The following is a 26,508-nucleotide window of genomic DNA, read 5'->3' as shown; positions in this document are numbered from 1 at the left end:
CCGTGTTAGTCTGTATTCGCAAAAAGAAAAGGAGTACTTGTGGCACCTTAGAGACTAACCAATTTATTTGAGCATAAGCTTTCGTGAGCTACAGCTCACTTCATCGGATGCATACTGTGGAAAGTATAGAAGATGTTTTTATACACACAAAGCATGAAAAAATGGGTGTTTACCTCTACAAAAGGTTTTCTCTCCCCCCACCCCACTCTCCTGCTGGTAATAGCTTATCTAAAGTGATCACTCTCCTTACAATTACCAGCAGGAGAGTGGGGTGGGGGGAGAGAAAACCTTTTGTAGAGGTAAACACCCATTTTTTCATGCTTTGTGTGTATAAATACATCTTCTATACTTTCCACAGTATGCATCCGATGAAGTGAGCTGTAGCTCACGAAAGCTTATGCTCAAATAAATTGGTTAGTCTCTAAGGTGCCACAAGTACTCCTTTTCTTTTTTCTAAAAGATAAAAGGTTTAAAAAACCTGACCTATGAGGAAAGGTTAAAAAAAATAGGGATGTTTAGTCTTAAGAAAAGATGACAAGGGGGAAGACCTGATAGTCTTCAAATATGTTAAGGACTGTTATAAAGAGGGCTGTGATCAACTGGGTTCTCAACAGCCATGATACATGGGAGAAGTAATGAGCTTCATCTGCAGCAAGGAAAATTTAGATTAAATATTAGGAAAAACTTTCTAACTACAAGGGCAGTTTAAAAGCTCTGAAACAGGTTTCCAAGGGAGGCTGCTGAACCCCCATCACTGGAGGTTTTTAAGAACAGGTTGCCCAGACACCTGTCAGGGATGGTCTAGATTTGACTTGGTCCTGCCACAGTGCAGGGGCGGTACTTGCTGAGCGCTCCAGGGCTCTTCCAGCCCCACATTTCTCTCTTTCTCCCCTAGGCGCAGTCAGTTGTTGTTTGGGGGCTCATTGCTCTCTTTTAGCACCTGGTCAGCTTCAACTTTTAACATTACCACACAGCTAATGCCGCCCTCCACCACAAAGTCTCCAGTCCCGTCCTCCCCAGAGGCTCTCCCTAATGCCCTGCTTCCTTCCCCCTGCTTTCTCCCATACCCACCCCTGCTCTCCTCCGCCAAGCCCTCAGCCTCATGGCTTTGTCCTCCCGCCGGCTCCCCCTGAACCATTATCCCCTCACCCCTCCATTCCCCCTATGCCATGGTGGCCCCGGCCCCCTCCCCCTCACGCAGGCGGGCCGGCGGAGGGTCACATGGTGCGCGGGGGCGGGGAGCGCGGCCTGTGGGACCCGGATCCGCCGCCATGCCGCTACCTGTTCCCGGCTGCCCTCGGCTCGGCCCGGCCCTGGCCCTGGCCCTACTCCTGCTGGGCCCGGCGCGGCCCATCTCCTTCCAGTTGCCGGGCAAGGCCCGCAAGTGCCTGCGCGAGGAGATCCACCGCGACACGCTGGTCACCGGCGAGTACGAAATCGGGGCCCCGCCGGGGGCGGCCAGCGGCCCGTCCGCCAATCTCAAGGTGCGGGGGGCGGCCGGGGCCCAGTCGGACCGAGGGCGGGGGGCGAGGTCCTCGGTCCCCATGGGTAGAGTCCCGGAGGGGGGAGCGGTTCCCCGGTTCAGGCCGGGCCTGCTCGGGTCGGGGAGCGGCGTGACTCGGCCCTGAGCTGGGCTCTGCGGGACCCACGGAAGGAAGTGCTCCCCACCCCCACCCCATTGCCACGGCCACAGGGCCCACTGCGGTTCACTCTGTGCACATGGCACGCCGGGGGGTGGGTCACAGCCATAGGGCCACGTCGGGGTTCACTCTGTGCACATGGCACGCCAGGGTGGGTCACAGCCATAGGGCCACGTTGGGGTTCGCTCTGTGCACATGGCACGCCAGGGGGTGGGTCACAGCCATAGGGCCACATCGGGGTTCACTCTGTGCACATGGCACGCCAGGGGGTGGGTCACAGCCATAGGGCCACGTCGGGGTTCACTCTGTGCACATGGCACGCCGGGGGGTGGGTCACAGCCATAGGGCCACGTCGGGGTTCACTCTGTGCACATGGCACGCCGGGGGGTGGGTCACAGCCATAGGGCCACGTCGGGGTTCACTCTGTGCACATGGCACGCCGGGGGGTGGGTCACAGCCATAGGGCCACGTCGGGGTTCGCTCTGTGCACATGGCACGCCGGGGGGTGGGTCACAGCCATAGGGCCACGTCGGGGTTCGCTCTGTGCACATGGCACGCCGGGGGGTGGGTCACAGCCATAGGGCCACGTCGGGGTTCGCTCTGTGCACATGGCACGCCGGGGGGTGGGTCACAGCCATAGGGCCACGTCGGGGTTCCCTCTGTGCACATGGCACGCCGGGGGGTGGGTCACAGCCATAGGGCCACGTCGGGGTTCCCTCTGTGCACATGGCACGCCGGGGGGTGGGTCACAGCCATAGGGCCACGTCGGGGTTCCCTCTGTGCACATGGCACGCCGGGGGGTGGGTCACAGCCATAGGGCCACGTCGGGGTTCCCTCTGTGCACATGGCACGCCGGGGGGTGGGTCACAGCCATAGGGCCACGTCGGGGTTCACTCTGTGCACATGGCACGCCGGGGGGTGGGTCACAGCCATAGGGCCACGTCGGGGTTCACTCTGTGCACATGGCACGCCGGGGGGTGGGTCACAGCCATAGGGCCACGTCGGGGTTCACTCTGTGCACATGGCACGCCGGGGGGTGGGTCACAGCCATAGGGCCACGTCGGGGTTCACTCTGTGCACATGGCACGCCGGGGGGTGGGTCACAGCCATAGGGCCACGTCGGGGTTCGCTCTGTGCACATGGCACGCCGGGGGGTGGGTCACAGCCATAGGGCCACGTCGGGGTTCGCTCTGTGCACATGGCACGCCGGGGGGTGGGTCACAGCCATAGGGCCACGTCGGGGTTCGCTCTGTGCACATGGCACGCCGGGGGGTGGGTCACAGCCATAGGGCCACGTTGGGGTTCGCTCTGTGCACATGGCACGCCGGGGGGTGGGTCACAGCCATAGGGCCACGTTGGGGTTCGCTCTGTGCACATGGCACGCCGGGGGGTGGGTCACAGCCATAGGGCCACGTTGGGGTTCGCTCTGTGCACATGGCACGCCGGGGGGTGGGTCACAGCCATAGGGCCACGTTGGGGTTCGCTCTGTGCACATGGCACGCCGGGGGGTGGGTCACAGCCATAGGGCCACGTTGGGGTTCGCTCTGTGCACATGGCACGCCGGGGGCTGGGTCACAGCCATAGGGCCACGTTGGGGTTCCCTCTGTGCACATGGCACGCCGGGGGGTAGGTCACAGCCATAGGGCCACGTTGGGGTTCACTCTGTGCACATGGCACGCCGGGGGGTAGGTCACAGCCACAGGGCCCACTGCGGTTCACTCTGTGCACATGGCACGCCGGGGGGTGGGTCACAGCCATAGGGCCACGTTGGGGTTCGCTCTGTGCACATGGCACGCCGGGGGGTGGGTCACAGCCATAGGGCCACATTGGGGTTCGCTCTGTGCACATGGCACGCCGGGGGGTAGGTCACAGCCATAGGGCCACGTTGGGGTTCACTCTGTGCACATGGCACGCCGGGGGGTGGGTCACAGCCATAGGGCCACGTTGGGGTTCGCTCTGTGCACATGGCACGCCGGGGGGTGGGTCACAGCCATAGGGCCACATCGGGGTTCACTCTGTGCTCATGTCATGTTGGGGGGGGTCACAGCCACAGGGCCCACTGCGGTTCACTCTGTGCACATGGCACGCCGGGGGGTGGGTCACAGCCATAGGGCCACATCGGGGTTCACTCTGTGCACATGGCACGCCAGGGTGGGTCACAGCCATAGGGCCACGTTGGGGTTCACTCTGTGCACATGGCACGCCGGGGGGTGGGTCACAGCCATAGGGCCACGTTGGGGTTCACTCTGTGCACATGGCACGCCGGGGGGTAGGTCACAGCCATAGGGCCACGTTGGGGTTCACTCTGTGCACATGGCACGCCGGGGGGTAGGTCACAGCCATAGGGCCACATCGGGGTTCACTCTGTGCACATGGCACGCCGGGGGGTAGGTCACAGCCATAGGGCCACGTTGGGGTTCACTCTGTGCACATGGCACGCCGGGGGGTGGGTCACAGCCATAGGGCCACATCGGGGTTCACTCTGTGCTCATGTCATGTTGGGGGGGGTCACAGCCATAGGGCCACGTTGGGGTTCGCTCTGTGCACATGGCACGCCGGGGGGTGGGTCACAGCCATAGGGCCACGTTGGGGTTCACTCTGCACATGGCACGCCGGGGGGTAGGTCACAGCTTTAGAGCCACGTTGGGGTTCGCTCTGTGCACATGGCACGCCGGGGGGTAGGTCACAGCCATAGGGCCACGTTGGGGTTCACTCTGTGCACATGGCACGCCGGGGGGTAGGTCACAGCTTTAGAGCCACGTTGGGGTTCGCTCTGTGTACATGGCACGCCGGGGGGTGGGTCACAGCCATAGGGCCACGTTGGGGTTCACTCTGTGCACATGGCACGCCGGGGGGTGGGTCACAGCCATAGGGCCACGTTGGGGTTCACTCTGTGCACATGGCACGCCGGGGGGTGGGTCACAGCCATAGGGCCGCGTTGGGGTTCACTCTGTGCACATGGCACGCCGGGGGGTGGGTCACAGCCATAGGGCCACATCGGGGTTCACTCTGTGCTCATGTCATGTTGGGGGGGGGTCACAGCCATAGGGCCACGTTGGGGTTCACTCTGTGCACATGGCACGCCGGGGGGTAGGTCACAGCCATAGGGCCGCGTTGGGGTTCACTCTGTGCACATGGCACGCCAGGGGGTAGGTCACAGCCATAGGGCCACGTTGGGGTTCACTCTGTGCACATGGCACGCCGGGGGGTAGGTCACAGACATAGGGCCACATTGGGGTCCACTCTGTGCTCATCGCATGCTTAGGGGGAGGGGTCACAGCCATAGAGCCCCCAGTCTGCCATGTGCTCTCCAATGTGAAGTCCAATGTGGATGTGTCACAGCCATAGAGCCACGTCGAGATTCACTCTGTGCATGTGGCATGCTGGGGGATGGGTGACAGCCATGGGGCATATCGAGGTTCACTCTGTGCATATGGCACACTGGGAGGATTGTCACAGCCACAAGGCCACGTCCAGCTTGATCTGCGTGCACCGGGAGGAGAGTGACAGCAGAAGTGATGCTGGGGTTCGCTCTTCACATTGCACAGTAGGACTACAGATTGGGACAGGGTTACAGTAACAGGGCCACACCAGGGCTCGCTCTCTACATGTGACACAGTGTGGCGGGATTGAGGAGATGGTCATGGAGATAGCATTATGTGGAGACTCTATTCCTTTCTTGCTGTTGCCGGGTCTGTTAGTGGCAGGTTTACTGAGGGGAGGGTGGCAGTTTGGTCCACTGGTGCTTAGAGGGCATTTTATGCAAGGAAGAAAGCACAGAAGTGGGAGCACAAGAAGGACATGAGAGGACGTGAAAGGGTTGTTGGAGCTGAGGTTAAGGTCAAGCAGTGTGTGCATGAATAATACACCATCCATGTGACAAACTGCCATTCTAATGCAGTTTTGACAGCCTTGCTTGCATCCCACCCAATAACATGTCCTCTCTGGTGGCCACTTCTAACTTCACTATCACCGCCCACCCACACGAGCAGTGGTGTCACCTTTTGAATCAGTTTGCCAGAGACACGCTTCTTCTTTCTTCTTAAATGTGGAATTTTCCCCCCTAATTGTCCCTGCCTGAGGTCCAGAAGGCTTGAGAATTTGTGATAATCTTAAGTCTAATATCTTATGAATCCTCAGGGCCAGAATAAGAAGTATTATCCTACTGGAAAGGGAAGATTCCCAGCTTCACAGTGAGAGAGACAACATCTGCCTCGAACCCAGGACGGTCCCAGGATATCAGCCCTTATGCTACTTTTATGTCTAGAAAGGCTCTTTTAGATATTTTTTAAATTTATTAAATGTTAGGCTATGTCTACATTTAAACTGCTACAAACTTCAGCACTTCAGTGTAGATCCTCACTACAGTGGTGGGAGGTTCTCAAGTCGCTTTAATTAATCCACCTCCCCAGGAGGCGGTAGTAAGGTCCACACTTTTCACACTCCTGAGTGACGAAGCTGGATCAACCTAACTTTTTAGTGTAGATCTGGCCTAAGCTCGCTCGCTCTCTCTGCCTCAGCTCTGTACATTCATTGCATTCTGGATTCATTGTAAGAAGGATGGATACACAGTGGTTTAAGAACTCAAATATTTCTGCAGTTGTTTTTCTGATAACACATGGCACATATAAAGCTCATGGTGGTGTGGTGGATTATAGAGCCCTGTACGAGCAGAGTTTGTGCTTTGCAGTCTTTTCAGAACTGTGCTCTCCCCTCTGTTCTCACTCAGTGATCCAGTGTCTCCTGGTTCTTTGCTTGCCCATCCTTTGTACATCTGATTCCACTTCCTCTTCTGAGACTTCTGTCTGCCACAGAAAGCCAGGTCCCTGATGCAGGATTACTCTTGTGCCAGGGTTGCAGTCTGGCTTTGCTACTTTATGGGGCACTGAGGTTAGTATCACTGGCAGAGGGAAATGTGATTTAGTTTATTAGAATGTTAAGCAAGCTTGAATTGAAAGTCATCCCCACCTCCTTGCAGCACTTCAGCCATTTCTTGCCCCCTTCCCTTGTCATGCATGGGTGCTGTGGCCAACACTTGTGTTCTCAGGATGTTAGGTTTGGGCTCCTTTTCTATTGGGTGTGTTTGTGCAGTGGGGGTAGGGGGGTTTGTTTAGGACAGGATGTCTCCAGGTGGCACCTTCCCCACAGCCCGGAAGGTCAGGTTGTCAGAGCAGGCTCCCAACACTAGGTCACCAGGGTATAGGAGGTTGGTATGTTGTGTTGTATTGAAGATGGTTCCTGTCACTGAGCTGGGCCCTGTGTGTTTGTGAAATCCCAACACTAACAGAAGTACCCTCTGTTCCTGAGGGATCTGCACAATGTGCCAGCTGGCTGCAGAGTGGATGCTCTTGGGTGGATGACGTCCCGCTTGGGCCTGGTCACATGGGGCTATCTCATTGTTTAAGTCTGCAGTGTGGGGAATTGATGGGCTGTTTGTCAAGACAGAGAACAATGCTTTGTCTGTAGGGGATGGCATTACTGTAAATAACGTTTGAACATTAAGAAGAATTCCTTTCAGGTTAGCCTGTCCTTCCGCAAGAGTGTTGGCTGGGCTATAAGCTGCTTCCCCCCCACACGCCCAGCTTGATGGGTAATGTGTCTGATTGAGTCTGAATAACGGGTATCCAATACTGATGGAAGCAGACAGCAGAGCTGCCACTGTCTGAAATGCTACTTCTGGGGACTCTACTTCTTCTTAGCGTATGCGCAACGTGCCTCAGGTGGCACATGATCAGGATTCATCACCGAATTTGGTCCGCTGGTCGGATCATTAGGTTCCCTGGCCCTGGCTTGGGACTGATGCAGGGAGTGCAATTTGAACGCTTATCTATCCCCCATCCCTGGCATTCTGCTGCTAGTGTTAGAGACAAGGCAAAAACGGATCAGGCCTGCATACCGCACAACCATTTTTGTGGAAAGATAGCACTCAGAGCTTCCCCCAGAGCACAACAGTGAGAATCCCAGTCAACTTTAAAAGGCAGTACTCCAAATACAAGATACCCTTTAAAGTAGGTCCTTTTCTTTGTTTCCTTCATGGGACTCCAATGTGCAAACTCAATACAGTATCATCCTGAATAATTTGAATATGGTTAATCATAGTTGCTCTGTGAATGATATGCAGGGTAGGCTAACCAAGAAGCTGATCGAGTGTACCTTGTAGTCTCTCTGCTGCTTGGATTAAGATGAAGCTCTGCATCGGAACTGCAGTACCAAAGCAGTGAGTCGCTTAGTCCAGCCTCCTGTCTCTGACACTGAAAAGTACCACATAGTTCCAAGGAAGGTGCAAGAAAAACCCCATAATAGACAATTATGGGATCACCTGCCCACAGAGGAAGTTTCCTCCGAACCTCCTGCCAGCTATGGCTTATACTCTTTAGCATGAGAGTTTGTCCCTTATTATTTTTAACTTGTCTAAGGAACCTGGTTGTTCTCATTATCCATATAAATATCTCAACCTTTTTTGAATCCTACTAAGTTCTTGGCCTCAATTATATCCTCTGGCAGGAAGTTAATTAGGTGTTGTGTTAATAGAAAAAGTATTTCCTTTCCATTGTAAATATGTTGCCTTTCCATTTCACTGACTGTTTTGTTGTCTCTGTTGTGTTTTCGTATCTCCTCTGTAAGTAGTCCTGAAGGTCTCAATGTCTTCATTTGGAATACTTTCTAGGCCTCTAATCATCTCAGCACCCCTTTATTTCTGCTATGTCTTTTGAGATGGGAGAATCATAAGGGCATACCATTGATTTATACAGTGGCATTAAAACCTTCACTATATCAGTTGGCATATTTGTTTGCTGGTTTTTTTTTAACACTGCTGCACACTGAGAAGAGGTTTTAATTAAGCTATACACGGTGATGTGTTTCCTGAGTGGCACCTGCCATGGTGCTGTCAATTAATGTAATTTTGTTAGAACAGTCTCTAGATTTGATTAATCTAAATAATTTTGTGATATCAGCACAAAATAGCAGTTACTCCTTCTGCATATATAGTCTGTCTGATCTGCAGTCCTGCCTCTGAGCTGTGCTGTGAGGTGTCACTTCTACAAACCTTGGCACCCAAACATTGCCCAGCTCAGGGCATATTGGCATTTGGAGCTAATGCTGCACATATGCCCTTTCTGCAGTTCTGCTGCTGGGGAGTCTGTTCTGTTTGTCCCTCGATACCTCTCGCTGTAGGAACCAGAGTATCTCTGTGTTTTGCGGAGCGTTGCTTTGGGAATTTACAATCCTAAGGAGAAGCTAAGGAGGCAATGAACAAGGATTCAGGGAATTAGACAACTTAAATTAGTCTGTGTCCAGGACGTTTTAACTAAAAATCCAGTGACATCAGATCCTAGAAGCCTGCTGTTTTTGCCAGCGTGGGGGAGAAGAGGAATTGAAATGGGGCAGGTGGAAGCAAAATGCAGCAAATCCTAAAGAGGGCCCAGAAGAGCCTGTTAAGTTTGTCCATGTGTCATCGAGGGACTGTGCTCCTGCCTGTGACTGTTCTTGAGCCACTCTTGCTGTCTGTCTCTCCTACAGATAACTGACTCAGCTGGACACATCCTCTACTCCAAGGAGGATGCCACGAAAGGCAAGTTCGCCTTCACCACTGAAGACTATGATATGTTCGAGGCTTGCTTCGAGAGCAAGCTCCCTGTGGGTGAGTGCAGAAAGCTGCTCCCAGCCCTCCCTCTTCCTTGCTCTTGGTGCAATATGTTGGGGTGAGGGGTCAGGATGAAGCAATTTCAATGTCCAGTTTGCAAAGCACTTCGGGATTCTTCATGCTGAGAGGAATGGGATCCTCTGAGGTGAAGAGTTTCGTGTTACTGGTGCAGAACAGCTGTCGCTTGCATTAGGGGGTGAAAAGATCCTTGCAGCTCACTTGCATGATCACTATGGGATCCTTCAGGTCTGGGCACAAGAGGAATGGGGTCACCGACAGGGAATTGTGATGGTGACTGTAGGAGCAGGTGGGCATCCCAGAAGTGCTGTTCCCATGCTGCCTCTCCTCGCATCCCAATTCTGGCAGCATAGAGTAGGCTGATACCCTTTTGTCCTCCCTATTTGTCCACTTCTTCCTCCTCCTCTTTGGTGGTAGAGTGTGGTCTCTTTCTTGGGTGCACCATGTTGCAGCAGCCCTGTGCTGGGCTTGAAGCCCTTTCCCAGTGGGGTTGCAGCACCCTGCGATAGTTGCCTCTGGTTGCATAGGGTGTCTCTTCCTTTGAGTGATACTTTGACAGAGGGAAGAGGAAGTGAGCCGGACGTCAGTCCTTGTCGTTGTGCTGCAGGGACAGTTGCCTAACGAGCACTGGGGCTGCCATTTCCTGTGGGTGACGCATTTGCTACTCTCTCTGCTGCGATCAAGTTAAGAACAAACACCCTGAAATCCGCAGGCATGTGGGTTCCATCCCCCGTCTGGGGAGGGCTGGGCTGATCCCTGCTGTAGCCTTACTTTGACTTGGCGTGCTCACCTCTTCTCACAGTCACTGCAATGGTTCCTCTTTTGTGATCCCATTCCTCTTATGCCTTATCCTACAGGATTCCAGAGCGCTTTGCGGACTGGCCATAGAGATTGCTTCACTCCCACCCCCAACCTAAATGGAGGCACTTTGGTGTGGGATGGCGGAGCTATTCTGCGCCGGATTTAGGACTAGCTGAAATGGAAGACAATAACCTGGCTTGGGATTTGGTCAGGCTGTAGATTGTAATACTCTGATTCTTGTGCAATGCTGAAGATCCTGTGCCACGTTGCATAAGAATCAGGGTGTTATAACCAACATCCTGACCAAATTAGGGCTTTGATTTTATTTCTCATTTGAAAGATGGCTCCTCCAGGAGCAAAGTCCTGCCTAGGGGTATTGGGGGCAATACTGACTCAACTGGGAGACTGCCCCCAATGAGTCACCCACACCATTGGCTTTTCCTGAGAAGTCTCCCAGCGGAATCACATACCCATTCTTCGCTTTCATAATCACAGTCTGGGGTGGCATGGCTTCTTGCTCATGCAGCAGCTAGCAAGGGTTCCTAGCATGGTCCCAGCCCCTCACAGCTCTTCTTCTATGGTCTTAAATAGCTGCTTCCAGACTCCCTTATGTCACTGTGGGTTTCTTTTAGAGATTTCCGTAGTGATGGGTGCAGAGTATAGCCAGATGCAGCCTCCACTCAGAAACTTATCAGTGAGTGAGGTGACTCCAGAGTTGGGTGGCCAGGAGCCACTCAACTGAGCTTGTTGTCCTGGAGTCCTCTCTGGGGGGCTTGTACTTGAGGGTGCCTGGCTCTGCATGAGAATTGGAAATCCCTGTTCTCTGTGCCCCCAGAGTCTGGTGCCTGAGACCTTACAAACAGTGCATGTTGCAAGTTGGGCAACCACCTGCGTCTTCCCCACGCCTGGGTACAAGGGAGTGTTAAAACTAGTTGGCTGCACTGTGGTGACTGGTGGGGGGGGGCCTGATCCAGGGCTTTGGGGGTTGAGTCTCTTGGAGAGGAAGGTCCTGGCTCCTCTGGAATGTTAGCTCTGGGGAAATTTAATTTTGCTGAGCTAATTCAGTTGGATAATTCGCCTGGCAGCCCTGTTAAGGGGTTTCCTACTGGACCCCTTTGGCGTCTGTGAGCAGAGCAGCCCCAGCTGGGCCTGTAGCCAGGGAGGAACTCATCACTAGCAGAGCTCTGGCTTCCCTGGGAGGGCAAGCTGGGCAGCAGGAACTGTTGGTGGAGAAAACGCAGAGCCGTTGGGCCAGGTGGGTTCTGAACAACTAGGATTTCTCAACCCCCAGCCACAGGAATGGGGAAGAGGAAGTGAAAGGTGGCTGATCAGTTCCTTGTACAGGGCCCCAGGATCTGGAACAGGGCAGCTTGCCAGACATGGGGATCTCTCCTAGCATCTCCTCTAAGTGTGGGTGGTGTACATCAGGCTGTTTCCCTCCTCCTTTATCCATTTGCCCTGGTCTGACAATTGCTGCGTTACAAGGCTCAGGTCAGAATTGCTGTTAAGGCCAGTGTGGAGAACTGGCCACATTCTCCACCCCCGGCAATGGAATAGCAGGAGCTGGATTCTCGGGGGGACTGGAGCATCACTTTACCGCCAAAGCCTGGGGCAGCACCTTCCCTCTCTGCCTGGCACCCTGCCTTAGGAGCACAGAGACCCTGTCTGTCTGGAGCAGCCTGTTCTCTTCCTACCTTCCTTTTGGGGAGAACAGACCTTTAACAGTTTCGTCTGAGGACACAGGTTAACTTGCATGTTTCCCCTCTGAGCTGGCACATTAGTAGTCGTGTGGACCCCAGTGAAGTTGCCCCAGGCCCACCTACTCTCTCCCCACTTGGGGGTAGCTCCAGCAGCTCTTCTGAAGTGGCCCGTGAAAGGCCCCATCTTCACAAAGGGCTTTGCAGGAGCTGGGCAGAGTGAATCAGGACTCCCAGTCGCTAAAACCCCAGGATCACTGATTTTGCTTCACGTCTTGACACCACCAATTCCTCAGCTACAAGAGGGAGCAGGGAGTTTATTGAAGATCATTGGGACCCAAAGGAAACCACCCTGTGCCCTAGGCCCAGCAGCCTCCCAGGGGATCACCATCTGGAAGCCCCTGAAAATATTAACCGCTCACAAAGTGCCTGCTCTCCACCCCTAGTGCAGTCACTAGCTCTCACTCTCTTCCTGCTACTTGGGTGGCTCTCCCCTTATCTCATGCTTCAGGGTTTGTTGTCCTGTCCACCAGGCTTCTTGTTCTCCTCACCTCAGCCTGAGGGTCCCAAAACCCCACCCAAACTTCTGTAATTTACATAATATGTAAAAAATCCCCCGCTGATCTGTGTGCGTTGAAGGCCCTTGTGTGACTGTTGGCTGTAGCTGCCCACCCTCCCTCTCAGCCTCCTAATTTGTCTGCATGACATAAACAAAACGTGTGGCAAATTGCTGAAATGTGAAACCACCAGGGTTTGCTGCGTATCATGGTGTCACTGGCAGATTGTAATGGTTTTTAATTCTGTTTTAAGGATTTTTCCTCTCTCTGTGAATTATATTGACCAGTTTTTTAAACAACAACTAGACAAAAAAAATTCCATCCTGTGCAACCATAAGGACCTTCCTCCCTCCCCAAGTCTGAATCCCGGGCCTTCAGATCCACAGCAGAGACATCTCTTGCTTGAGCTAAAGGAATACCTTATACTCAGTGTGGAACAGCCTCTAGAAGAGGGTGCAAGACACACACGTTGCCAGTGGGTTATACAACTTTTTGGTAGACAGCAGTAGAATGTTGGAGAGTAGGAATCTTGGATTTTGTTCTCGGCTTTCGGAGGGAAGTGTTATCTAATGGTTAGAGAAGTGGTTGGTTAGAGACAGGATAGCCAAACACATCGCTTTGACACATTCATTCTGAAAGCTTGTGTAGCTGAGGGGAATAAAACTTGTGCCTGTTATATTAGAAATCAGGGATATTTTCCCAGCTCTGCTTGAAGTGACCTTGTGTAACTCTGCATTTAACTTATTTGTAAATTGAGGGAATGATATGTGAGTATCTCCTAGGGAACCCTTGACTGTGCTTCATGATAAGGATTCTGAAGTGCACAATCAGTAGAGGTGAGATTAGAACTGGTGGTGTCCAGGCACTTTCATTTAGGCTACAGGGTATTTGGACAGGGAGGGTCTCTCATCTGCGAACACTTCCTAGTTGGGTGATGTGGTGGAACAGGCAGCTTGATGTGGCTGAAATATGAGATGCTCTGGAAAATCCTATATACTTGTGATCTTTTTCCCCTGTCCTCTCCCAGATGTGGTAGTTGGCTGTAGCCCCTGTTGGCTTTAGGCTCCCCTAGCTTATTTTTTGGCTGTCCCCCTTCATATTTGCAATGCCCTGCACCCTGGGGTGACTGTTGTCTGTAGCTCTTGCTCTACTCGTGTGTGTCTCTAGCCCGTCTGCTGAGTGGAGGTGGCTGTGTCTCCTCTGCCTTGGGAAGCCCAATTCAAAGTCTGGGCACATTTTAACAGTTTTGGTTCCTGGCAGCGGCTTGTGTCCTGCGCGCTTAGTGCTCTTAGCTACAGCTTGTTCTCATTGTCTCTGGGAGCCCTGCCATCAGCCCGGGTTCATTCAGAAGGTCCTGTGATTTTAAGCAGGACTGTGCTGCCTCTGCAGCTGGCTGGAGATTCCCCGGGGGAGGAGTGTTGTTAATCTCTCTCCAATGAGGGGGTTGGTTAGTTCCTGGCAGCCTGAGAGCTGCACACAATGAATCCTTTCAATGCGCTTCCAGGAACGGGGCGGATGCTGGACCAGCTCGTGATCCTGGACATGAAGCATGGAGTGGAAGCAAAGAACTATGAGGAGGTATGTCCCTTGTCTACTGCCGGTACCTCCGAGCTCCTTCCTAGCAATCACATGATGCTGTGTTTGGATCTGGGGCTTGCGATAGGAAACTGCTTTCCCAGCTGTGATGACAGCCTATCTGCAGCTGGGAGCTTCCATTAGCTTCTCATGCGGTAGAGATCTAAAAAAACCCTGCTGCTCTAATTCTGGGTGGGCTAAGGCCCAAGAGGTAAGTTTCTCAGCCAGCCAGCATGACTTGGTTTTTGGGTTTAGGTACTGGACTCAATAACAGGCTGACATCAGTAGTTTCCACTGCCCCAACAGCAGAGGGCAATGCAAGGAAAAGGCAAATCCTCCTAAATGTGAAGCTTTATAATTTCCATTCATAGCCACGAGAGGTGCTGATCCGCAGCCTCCCCGGAGGGGGCAGCTGCCTTTCCAGGGACAATTGCAGTGTTTCTCACAGTCAGAAGAGCTTCCAATACAAGTCTGCAGGTTGGCTTGAAGTGCTGAGGCATGCTGAGCAGTACGTGGGGAGGATTGTGCCTTGCTGTTCGTGCCGCAGGTGGGGCCCCTGTTGTTTGGCCTGGACATGGGATACCAATTACCTGGGACAGTCACTAGCTGGTTTGGGGAGGGAGAGGGAAGTGAAGTATGGTAGCTCTCTTGTAAACTGTTACCCAGGTTTTTTCTAAGCTTGTATTTTCTGGCTTTTGACCCCTGCAGGGCTGGTGCTTGGGAAGATCAGTCGTAAACTGGGGAAAGCTCTTGTATGTGTTCAGTGAGAATAATAACTGAAAGCCACATGAAAGGATATACCTGGGAAGCAGGAATGGTTCAGGGAGTAGAGTGGGCAGCAAATTAGGCAGGAGTTTGCAGTGTTAGATGGCAGCAAAAAGGGTTCGTGCTGTTCTGAGGTAGGTAGGTAAAGACCTCACTTCCTGGAGCAGGGAGGGGACAGGCCCTCTCTGTGCTTTGGGCTGACTGCACTTGGGACACTACAGCCAGTTCTGGGCTTCTACCATCTGGATATTAACAAATTGTACTGAGCTCAGAGAACAGCAAAATGGGGATTGGTGCTAAATGTGTTTAGGTGGGAATATAACAGGACTATAATTGTGTGTATTTGAAAGATTAAGTATTATTCCCATTTTACAGATGAAGAGTGGAGGCGCAGAGAGGGGAAGGGACTTTCCAAAGGTCATTTGGGAAGCCTGTAGCTGAGCTAAGAAAAGAATTTTGATCTCCAAAGTCTCAGCCCAGTACCTCAAGCACAAGACCATTGTTTTCCCTGCTAGGAATTGAGTTAGGCCGTGAACCTGATGCGCACAGCTGGGCCGAGGCCGCACCCACAGAGAAAGCCAAGGGAGTTGTTCTCCAAGAAGCTTTTTGTCAAGTTACCCTGCAGGCTCCCCTTCTCCCACAAGCAGAAGTCACTGCCTCTCCTTTCTATCCACGCTGAGGTGGACAGTGCTCATTCGTTTTATCTACCTACACATCAGGTTCTGCTCCCAGAGATTAGGCAACGAGAAATAGACTCAGGCTAAGAGTCTGCCCCAGTGTTTCCACCCCATGGTGTATGCCAGGCAGAGTGTTGGTGGGCAGGCATTCCTAATCATCCCTACTGGCAAAGCTTAGCATTAGGGCGAGAGGGAGCCGTGCAACTGTGTGGTGTTTACTCAGTGTACAGAATCCTCGTGCCACTCTGTGTCCCTTACTTATTTTAGGAGAGTAATCAAAGGAAAAGAGATAAGGAGAGGTGCTAGCAGCTGGAGTGGCAGAGGAGAAGGCTCTTGCTCAGTCCCACACAGTGAGGCTGAAAGAGAACATGAGGCAGCATTCCCATAATATTAGCAGGAGTGTTGTAAGCAAGACATGAGAAAAAAATTTTCCACTCGACTTAGCATTGCTGTGGCCTCAGCTGGAGTATTGGGCGCTGTTCTGTGCACCACACTTCAGGAAAGATGTGGACAAATTGGAGAAGTCCAGAGAAGAGCAACAAAAATTATTAAAGATCTAAAAAACATGACCTAAGAGGAAAGATTGAAAAATAAATGTTTTTGTTTAGTCTGGAGAAGAAAAGACTGAGGGGGAACATAAGTTTTCAAGTACATCAAAGGTTGTTATAAAGAGGAGGGTGAGAAATTGTTCTCCTTATCCACTGAGAACAAGAGAAGAAATAATGAGTTTAAATTGCAGCAAGGGAGATTTAGGTTAGACATTAGGAAAACTCTCTAACTGTAAGGGTAGCTAAACATTGAAACAAATTACTTAGTGATGCTGTGGAATCCCCATCATTGGTGGCCTTTAAGAATAGGTTCGACAAACACCTATCACAGATGGTCTAGGTAGCACTTAGTCCTGCCATGAGTGCAGGGAACTGGACTAGAAGACCTCTTGAGGTCCCTTCCAGTCCTATGATTCCAATATGTGAAAACAGGGCCTCCAGACATGGGAAACCCCCTGATTCAGCAGCTCCTATGCCCTAAGGACTTTCCTTGGCCTAGAGAAAGGTCCAATGAAGATGCTGGGTGTCCAATACCCACACACATTTTTGGGGCCCCTTCTGCAGAAGAGGTCTGTCCTTTCTTGGTACTGCACATTACCTCCAAGTAGTCACAACACAGAGAGGAAGAGCTTGGTCATAGCTGGCAGAGGAAGGATTGCCCCCTAGTGCACGGTCTATGAATTACATAGAGCTGGATTCAAAGGACTGTGCTATTGCCCCTCATGTTGAAATATGGTGCCAGTTGAGGCCTGCTGCAAAATTCAGCTTTCAGTATCCCTCTAACTGTGAATCAAATTAAATTCTTACCCCAAAGACAAGTGGCTGATTAAGTCTTAGTGGAGAGAGAGAAGGATGGATGGGTAGGGTTGGGGGTGGGGGTCGTTCACACAGATGCAAGTTCCTATTATAGATGGGTTGCACCAGTGTAAAAAATGATTGGCACTTGTGTGGCTTACCCCAATTTCAAACTAGGTAAGCTGCACCTGTACAAGTCATTTTCATACTAGTGCAGCACAACTAGGTAGGAGTTTGCACCAGTGTAACTGTGCCACTGCAAAAATCCCACTGTAGACAAGCTCTCAGAACGTCCATGCTTGTTAATCATGGAATAGTGGCATCGTGGCGGACAGGTGGGTACCCTGGAAGCCCTGGGTATATTTGTAGGGGATTAACCCCCTTCAGTCCTGCAAGTATGCAAAGGGGTGTTGAGGGCTTGGTCCAGTGAGAAGCTTATGCTTTTCCCAGTAGAGCCTTTCCATTCACCATCCTTCAGTTCTGGATGTGGAGAACATCATCATAGAGGAAGTCATCTGAGTCTCACTTCCAGACTTGTTTCATCAGGTGCCTGACCAGAGATTTAGTAACTGAGGGTATGTCTACACTGCAGTAAAAAGCCTGTGGCACCCAGTCTCAAAGCCTGGGTCAGTTGTCTCAGGGCTCAGGCTGTGGGGCTAAAAATTGCAGTGGAGAGGTTCATGCTTGGACTAGAGCTGGGGCTCTGAGACCCACCTTCCTTGTGGGGTTTTAGACCCCAGGCTCTAACCCGAGCCTGAAACTCTCCATTGCAATTTTTAGCCCCGCAACCCATGCCAGAGTCACCAGGGCTCTTGACACCTGGTGCTGCGGGATTTTTATTGCAGTGTAAACGTACCCAAAGCTACTGGGAAAGGTTGTGTGCTGCGGGCCCCTGTATGGGAAGGGGGGTTAATTGAGGTGGCGGCATGGTATGCGAAAAGCCCTTTACTGAAATGATCAATTCGCTGCTAATCGGTCTGATTCTAAATATCTTTTTAAATCCACTCTCTCTTGCTGCTACTTTTTTTTAAAAGGCACTGTTTTTGAATCCCTAGCTTTGAGCTCCCCCTGTTGGCTGCACAAAAAGCAGCTTGAGCAGAATACTCTGTGCTGTCTATTTTACTCCTGGGAGAATTCTGCACCTCTGCACAAGCACAGAATGATTGTTCCCTGCAGATTTTACCTTTTTGTCTGCAGAGTATTTGATTCATGCACCGGTCCCAGGCAGCGTGGTACCATCTGGTTTGGGCATCGGGAGCAGCCGGGGGGAGACACAAAACACCACGTCAGGGGGCTGGGTGGGAGTGCAAGATTCTGTCCCTCTTGCTCATTATCATGGTGTGCCCAGAGCGAGGGAGCAGTAGGGCTGGGGATGCCCCGGCCAGTGACTCCTACCATGTGCTGGGCTCCAGCTGGGCTGGGAGGGGAGAGAAAGGACTTCCTTTTCCCTTGCACAAGCCTTCCTGGGGCCAGGGTTGGGTCAGACCCACATCCAGACCCCACCCCACACACACACACACACACCGCCACCCCCCCATCCAGACCCCCCTTGCACCAAGCCCCACCTTTCGTCCAGACTCCCACCCCCATACCCAGACCATCCCCTGCTGAGCCCCTCACACTTGAACCCCCACCCTGCCGAGCCCTCTGCATCCGGACCTCCACCCTACTGAGCCCCAACCAACTACACCCAGACCCCCACCCCACCAAGTCCCACTCCCCCAGCACTCAGACCTCCCTGCTGAGCTCCCTGCACCTAGTCCCCCTCTTGCCAAGACCCATGCTTCCTCCCCCAGACATTCCTTGCTGAGCCCCAACCACCTTCTCCCCCCTGCCCCCCCGAGTCCTATTCTCCCTGCACCTGGAACCCCCCCTCAAGCCTCTGTGTATCGAGATCGCACCTGGACCTCCCCACCCCTTGAGCCGGCCACACTCAGATTGCTCCCCACAGAACACACTCACCCACACCTGGCTCCCCCACACTAACCCTTCCACACTTGGATCCTGGCAGGCTGAGCCTGCTTGTCCCACACCTGGATTAGGGGGGCAGGTTGGGTGTGTGTGAGAGTGTGTCCCTCTCGCTTTCTAATGCATGCACGTGGCCCAGAGGGATGGGGCCCTGGGGTGGGGCAGGCCTGGCCCTTGTGCTGTGTAAGGGTTGGGTGCAGCCCCACTGCCAAGTCCATGTCCGGGGGGGGGGGCAGGGCGATCCCCCACCTCTGCAGCCAGTGGCATGCACTCCCTGCTGCCATGCTGGAGCCTCCACTCCCATTGCATTTCTAATCTATTGTCTGCAACAATTTCAATTCTAGTCCAGTGATTGTACAGTGACATGCTGAGTACTACATTAGATATTAGCTATGCCATTCACTAACGCCCCAGTCTGGCAAAGCATTTGTTTCAATGGGGATACTCACTCTGTGCAGTGTTCCTCACACAGTGACTCAATTACTTGCAGAAACAAATAGTATTCATGAGGGAATTCTGTGCCAAAAATCAAAAATTCTGCAAATTTTATTTGTCAGAATAACACACTATAATCACGCCATTTTCAATTATTTTGGTAATGTATTTCAAAATACCTGTCAGCAAGTATGTCTGTAACAATACAGAAAACAAAAAAGATTCAGGAACATTTTTTTGACAAATAGATTCCTTACTAGGTATATTAGCACATCTATATGGCTCCACAGAGCAGATGGCAATACTAATAATGGTGAATTCAGAGCAGGAACCTGTGTTACTGCTACACTAAGGTGGAGAATTTAGATGTAGCAATGGCAAGAAATGTAATCTGCTTTCAAGCCAGAGCTGATTGATTTTAATCATTATTTAAATTAGCAGGAAACCTTGATTTAAATAATCAATTTTAATCATGTTTTTCATTTTTTACTTTTTAGTTATTTTCCTAAAGAAAGTTTGATTCTCATTGATTGATAACCATTAAAACGTTGGTTTTCCAATATAGATTTTACACTAAATTTGGTACTTCTTTTTGCTAACCAGGAAGGATACATTGTATCTATACATGTGTTTAAGCAATTATTATGTAGCTGAACTTCTGTTTATTTGGATTCTTGATTTTTATATTTTTATTGTGTCAGAAAATGAATGATGCATTTCTTATTTCCTAGATGATAATTTTTTATTTCTAGTTTCTGTCTAGCTCTATTTGTATACAAATTCAAATTCAGTGAAAAATGTACACACGGTATTTTATTTATTTATTTAATGAAAATTATTTTAAATGTGCTGAATACATAAGAAAAAAGTTTATCAAAATACGTTTTGCATTTAAATCTAATTAATTTGTTAAACAAAGGAAATATTATCCATAGTTAATGAATTGAGGTAATTTTTTCTGGTCACCGCGTTCTTCAGGATTTTAGAACTAGTAGATCTCATCCTCTCATCCCTATAGATGAAAGAGGGGAAACTAGTTTTTCTGCTCTTTTGACTCCTATTGCTTTCTTAACTTTTAATGAGTTAGTCATTAACTTGAACTAGGTGAATGAACTGAAATGAAGAAAATATTCTCTCTGCACCTGCAGAAGAGGCTACTGCAGTCAAAAGCTGACTCAAGGTGCTTAGCCAGTAACTTCAATAAGTTCAGTGGTTTGATTTTTTTAAAAAAGTTGGCACCAGACATATTATTTATTTAATTTAAATTATTTGAATAGATTATAATAACTTAATTTCAAATTTAACTTTAAATAAGTGTATTTTTAAAAATAAACCTGTATTTACATTTTTTAAAAAATCATATTTAAATTTTAAAAATCTAAAACATTTTATTTAAAAAAAAATAAACAATTTTTTATCCACTCTGTTCCCAGCAGCTCCCATCTACATCGTGTTCCCATATTGTGTGTGCTTATGTTTATGCCTTAGATTTAAGTGCAATGTAGTCAAGTTACCATGCTTCTGGGTAGGGGAACTTAGAACTTTCTGACTTGTTGTGTTTAAATTTTCAATCCTGAAGTTCTTGCAATACCAGAGTGGGCTTTGTATTTGAATTTCCTGTGTCTTTTTTTTTTTTTCTGTACCCTTCCTGTGGCATGTGGGGAGGGCCTGAGTGCAGGCCTTTGGCATGGAGTTACCACACCACCCACACAAGAACATGTAACTTTCAGCCACATGGCAGACTCCACCAGCCCAAGCCCCGGAAACCAATTCTGAATGAATGAGAACTAGGGAGAGTCGGAAGGGAATGTGTTTAAATACGTGCACACATGCTATGTTCCTGCTGTGAGCAGGAGCACGTGTCTTGCTAGGAGTGGATGGGGTAGATGGAGTAACAGTGTGCAGAACCTCGCTGTTTTGGGGTTACCTGTGGTTTTCTGGTCTGCAGAGGACACTGTCATAAGGGAGAGATGCCCCAGATCTGGGCCATGTGGGGATGAAGAATGGGCTCGGGCTGATTGCCTCGGCCCATGTAAGAGCTGCTGCTTCTAGCTCAGTGACTCACTGATTCTCCCCTTAACAGATTGCTAAGGTGGAGAAGTTGAAGCCCCTGGAAGTGGAACTGCGGCGCCTGGAGGACCTCTCTGAGTCCATTGTCAATGACTTTGCTTACATGAAGAAACGAGAGGAGGAGATGCGGGACACCAATGGTAAGAGTCCATGTACTCCCAGGGACGACTGCAGCTGTAAGATCTATACACTCACGATGTCTGGGTTAATGGGACAGAATTTGGAGATTAGGCAATTACAGCTGTCACCTTTAAACTTCTGGGAGGGGAACGCTCAACCAGTCCTTTCTAGAAGTCAATTCCTTTCCTCCCACACAATGCTCACGATTCTGCCATGGGAAAATAGCCTCATGTTGGTGCTGCATCTGCTCAGCCCCCAGTTCCCTCCTCCTCACCACCAAATTTCCTGAAATTTCACCGTTGAAGCTCTGTAGGAGTGAGGGAAGATGAATTCTGGGAGACCTTCCCCTCAAGAGGATCCTCTATCCTGACTCTGGGCATCTGAGCTTCTCTGTATTGGTTTGTCTGTTTCAGAGTCAACCAACATCCGGGTCCTGTACTTCAGCATCTTCTCCATGTTCTGTCTCATTGGACTGGCCACCTGGCAGGTCTTCTATCTGCGTCGCTTCTTCAAGGCCAAGAAGCTGATTGAGTAAAGGGGCAATTCCCCTTCCCCTCCTCCCAGGCCCAGCTGGACACCGCTGGGACCCAGCCATGGCCCTCCAGAGCCATCTTGCACATGATACATGCTGACTGGAGGTTTTCTGCAGGAACTGTCCCCAAAGAGGGGAGGGGAGTATAAGCACTGGAGACTACAAAGGGGCTTCTGACCTCCTGTTGGATGGTGGGGGCGGGGGAGGTTGTGGTGGGATTGGGGACTCCTAAGGCAGTGATGAAATAAAACTTGTTTCTATGACAGCTGCAGTTGGTTTTGCACGCTGTCTTTTCTCCTTTTATATTCGAAGCTTGGTGTCTCCCATCTGTCTGTGACCATCGCGTTACTCTGAGTCACTTGAACTGGCTAAGCTCATTAGGTACCATGCAGCTAGAATTTGGGGAAGGGGGAAACTCCGAACTCTGATATTCTGGAACCCAGCCCTATGCAAACAGAGCTTGGTGCAAAGTGACAGGTTACAGTGCTAGCAGGGAGCGGGCACTGAATTTTAGCCTCTGTCATAGACCTTGGTGTTTCTCCCTGTGGGAGCTGGAATCTTTGCAATGATGGGTCAATGCATTCAGGCAGATAAGGGATGGGTTTGGAGGAAGGGGAGCTAACAGGCTCAGCAAGATGTTGCTGAGCCTGAAGAGAAGCCTGCCTGACTCAAACAATCTGTTGAGAGTCAGCCCCACCCTTTCCCCATGTGTTTGTGTTGGATTTGCTTCTCTTTCTGAAACGATGCAGCAGTTTCCTGAAAGCGCCTTGGTCACTGAGGGACCTTTGCGTGGAGGCAGAAGGCCTTGCTCAAATACAGATTGCAGTGCAGGCTTGGACCCATCTTTGGAATGGGAGCATGGTAGGTTGGGAACTTTGTGAGGCCCTCTTCTCATCTGACACTGCTAGAGTTAATGCCGAGTGTAGCTGGCTGGACCTTCATTCCCTGTATGTGACATGCCCTGCTTTGTGTTCTGGGGATGTGTGGGACGCTGGCATTCAGAGGAGCCGAGGGAGTGCAGATGAACTGGAGTACAGTACACAATGGGAACATGGATGTGCCCCTTCTGAGGGTCTCTGAGTTGACGAGAGCAAGTGATAATGGCAGAAATGTCTTGGAGACTCCCCTAAACTGGTGAGAACAGCTGTGCTGCATGTAGTGAGAGGCCCTTTGTAGTCTTACTGCGTCCAGCATGGTGTTGGATTAAAGCGGTCAGGCTGGAGAAAACTAGGTAGGTCTGTTTCCTGGACTTACCCCACAGGGGTTTCTGGGCAGAATGATGAAAATTCTTTCATCTTCTCTGCATTCCCTTTGAGCAAAGAGACCATCAGGGCCTAGCCCCTGGTCACACACCCCTTGTCCTTCCAGCCCAGAGGTCTCTCTGCCATTCAGAAAAAGCAGTGTCTGTGTTTTCTGAAGTTATTTTGTGAAATGTTTTTCTAGTCTGAATTTATCCTTCTATTAAAAAAAAGCCCAGAGGCAGCCAGGAAGGAAGAGGAGAAAATTGGAAGTAAGACCTTCCATTGTCTTCTAAATCCATTAGACATGTCGGAGTTTTGTATCATTTGTCCTGAAATCTTGTATTTTTTTAGGCTTTTTGCTCTTTCCTCACTAGCCCCTCTTCTCCACCTACAAGATCCTGACCTTGTTAGTTCTACCTGCAAGTGCCCAAACTGCTTTTTTAACAGCTCTGTTCAGAACCCAAGGCCCACCTGCTTTATCCCTTAAGCACTGGGAAGCTGTTACAACACCACAGCAGTGATGTCTCAGGAAGGGACTGAGCTAGAAGAGATAGTTATGGGTAGTTTAGCTTCCCACAGTCTGAAGTCTGTAGCAGATCTGCTAAGGCTTAAAAAAGGTGAGAATGAAAAGAATGTTTGGAGGCGCTTCTCCTGTCTCTGCTTTTGCTCACCCTTTCGCTAAGTTGGCACAGTGAGATCTCTTACGTAAATGAGGTTGTGAGGCTAGGATTACACCCGGGTGACTGTTGCTCTGTAGTCACATTGATGTTGCTCAGCCTCTGTCTCTGCTCTTAGCTCTTGTGGTAACTGGGGAACAGAATTGCTTGTAATTACTGGTCTGGGGATTTTGTCATTTTTCTCAAATAAAGTTTCCTCTGGAAAAATAACCCTCCTGAATTGTTTCAGAGTAACAGCCGTGTTAGTCTGTATTCGCAAAAAGAAAAGGAGGACTTGTGGCACCTTAGAGACTAACCAATTTATTAGAGCATAAGCTTTATGTGAGCTACATAAAGCTTATGCTCTAATAAATTGGTTAGTCTCTAAGGTGCCACAAGTCCTCCTTTCCTCCTGAATTGTGTGACTCTTGTCCTCTTCATGCCACATTCTCACTAACTGCTTCTCCTTGCACTCCTGTCTGCTGGCATGCTAACCTGGGAACCCAGGAAGCCTCAGCGCTTCAAGGAGATTTGTAATTTCCTCCCCTTTAACCTCAGTAACTTTGTAAATTAAATTTGTCTAAAGAATGTAAGTGAATTCTGCGCTGCTGAAAGGGATCAGGTTGGTAGGTCTGGAGATTGCGGGCCTTCAGTTTGCAGAACCAGTACAGCACAGGCATCAGCAGGATAAACAGCACTCACGCTGACCTAGAAGGACCACCTCTAACAGGGAGAGTGTCTCTGGTTCATTAAATCCTTGCCCTTTCTACTAACTATGCCATCTGATCATGTGGGGCCCATCTTCTGTGAAGCAACTGGACTGAGACCATCAAATGGTTTCACCAAATAACTCTCAGCTGGTAACTGACATGGGCTGGTGCTCTGGAGGTAAAAGGCTCCGTATCTCATTGTCGGTTCTCTGTGACATACAGTCCAAGTTAACCCCATTTCTCTTAATGAATAGGAATTAGCTTCAGGTCTATTCTACAGAGGGAACTTTAAATCCCAAATATGAGTTTGCCCAATGTGAGTGACAAATATGCACTGAATGGAGTGACTACTAGGCAATTTTCTTATTGTATGCAGGCAGTGTCCCTGCTGTGCTCCTGTACCTCTTGCTGGGAGACGCGGGAACTGTAGTACTGGAAGTGTGCACCCCTTCCTGCACCATTTCCCCAGGTGCCCCATATGGTGAGATGGGTAATTGCTAACTCCCCCCATGACCAGTGCTGCTGCATCATTCTCTAGAACACCCCTGGCTTTGCAGTAGAGGAAAGGATTTTGGACTAGTGTTTTCAGGAGAGCTTCCATTCTCTCCAGTGAAGTGTTGTTGCAGCCAAAAAAATCTGGCTTGCTTTCTGGTGTGCATGCCAGATATCTCCAGAGGAGTTAGCTCTAGGTGCACTAGTCTAGGCCCTCTCATCCTGTACTCTTGCGACCACATTTGTGTTATGTTTATACAGTTCCTGGCACAATGGAGCTCAGGTCTGTGGCTGCTATTGGAATAACAACTCTCAATAGACAGCACTGCATTCAACATTTCAGGAAGAGAAATTCTCAGCCCTGTCAGATAAGGTGTAGTCTCTCTGCATACATTTAAGTATATAATCACTAGATATAGCTGTTCTCTCATCTGGGTAGTCTGGAATTGGGTCTGGATCTCCTCAAAGTTTTTAGGGTGTTGATGTGGTATGTTAGTTCTGTTCCAAGTCTGAGCAATGGGCTGAAGCTGAGCTATTCAGATAATTGGGTCTTGGCCCATCTCTACTTGTGACAAACACATCACCAGTAGATGTAATTATTGAAGCAAATTGCATCATACAGACACTGCCAGACCTCTTCCACCTACCCATTCTAATTGAACATGACTAACAATTCCTACATTATTTAGACAGTACGTAAACATTTTATCTAGAATTGCTTTAACTCCGATATATCCTCATATATTCCATCTCTCTTCCTATGTCAGGACAAATTCTATGCTCCGTACAGAATACCTACTGCATCTGCTCTATTTGTTGTTATGAAATTAACTTCCTACACCATATCACACATCTCCCAGAAGGCATCAAAATGTGTAACAAATAACCACAATGTGGAACACCTGTGTTTTGTTGTGTGCTGTGTCATAACTGATGGTAGATAATGTTTTTAAACTAAAACAGGTTAAAGACATTTTCTTGCTGTGTGAATCAAATAAACCAATCTGTTAGAGACAAGGGTCGTGGGTCCCTATCTGGGCGTCTCATGGAAAGATAACGGTTTGGAGGAAGAGGGATGGTCCCTGCCAAGGTTCCCCAAATTCACTTAATGTTGGTGGATCCCCCCCCTTCCCAATTCACTTGGTTTAGGCTGGCCCTACCTTTGGTTTCCTTTGTTACTGCCTCCACCACACTTGCCTTCCTCAGGCCCACAAGGCCCTTAGGCTCTGCTCTTCTCTCCCTCTACCCTTAATGAGCAGAGAGAAGCCTCTGAGAGTGGGAACTTAACTGCCCTGGAGCTGATAGTTGCTGTTGGGGAAGGAGGGCATGCAAACTTGAGGCCGATGCACCTTTCACAGGAGGAGAGCAGGGAGTAAAAAGGAGAGAATGGCACCTATTAGCCTGTGAAGAGCACAGCAGTTCAGGGCCCGCTTTGCTCTCTGCCTGTTCTCCTCCGCCTCCCTCTGTAAAAATGTATCATCATACCCACCTGCCCTCCCTCTTCTGCCTACCCAAAAACAACCATTGGCATCTTTTTGGGCTCATTTCCTTAGAGACCTCTCTCCG

At 50.2% G+C, this 26,508-nt stretch overlaps 1 protein-coding gene across 1 annotated transcript; it reads left to right on the top strand.

Annotated features, from left to right (window-relative positions):
- The first annotated feature begins 1,227 nt into the window (after positions 1-1,227).
- TMED10 (transmembrane p24 trafficking protein 10) lies at positions 1,228-25,959 on the top strand. The gene is made up of 5 exons (XM_073349219.1): positions 1,228-1,484; positions 9,162-9,282; positions 13,863-13,936; positions 21,205-21,331; positions 21,725-25,959. Exons 1-5 carry the CDS (start codon positions 1,272-1,274, stop codon positions 21,844-21,846), a joined length of 657 nt encoding a protein of 218 aa, XP_073205320.1. The 5' UTR covers positions 1,228-1,271; the 3' UTR covers positions 21,847-25,959.
- The last annotated feature ends 549 nt before the right edge of the window (positions 25,960-26,508 follow it).

The sequence above is a fragment of the Lepidochelys kempii genome, chromosome 6, assembly GCF_965140265.1.
Source record: "Lepidochelys kempii isolate rLepKem1 chromosome 6, rLepKem1.hap2, whole genome shotgun sequence".
NCBI classification, from domain to species: Eukaryota; Metazoa; Chordata; order Testudines; family Cheloniidae; genus Lepidochelys; species Lepidochelys kempii.
Note: the sequence above shows the minus strand (reverse complement) of the source record. Positions and strands in the feature narration are given on the sequence as shown.

Bases quoted from the DNA above. Each gene is read 5' to 3' on its own strand.
- TMED10 (XM_073349219.1), top strand. From the start codon at position 1,272: ATGCCGCTACCTGTTCCCGGCTGCCCTCGGCTCGGCCCGGCCCTGGCC. The intron at 1,485-9,161 runs GTGCGGGGGGCG...TCTCTCCTACAG, and splicing joins GCCCGTCCGCCAATCTCAAG to ATAACTGACTCAGCTGGACA. The intron at 13,937-21,204 runs GTATGTCCCTTG...TCCCCTTAACAG, and splicing joins AAGCAAAGAACTATGAGGAG to ATTGCTAAGGTGGAGAAGTT.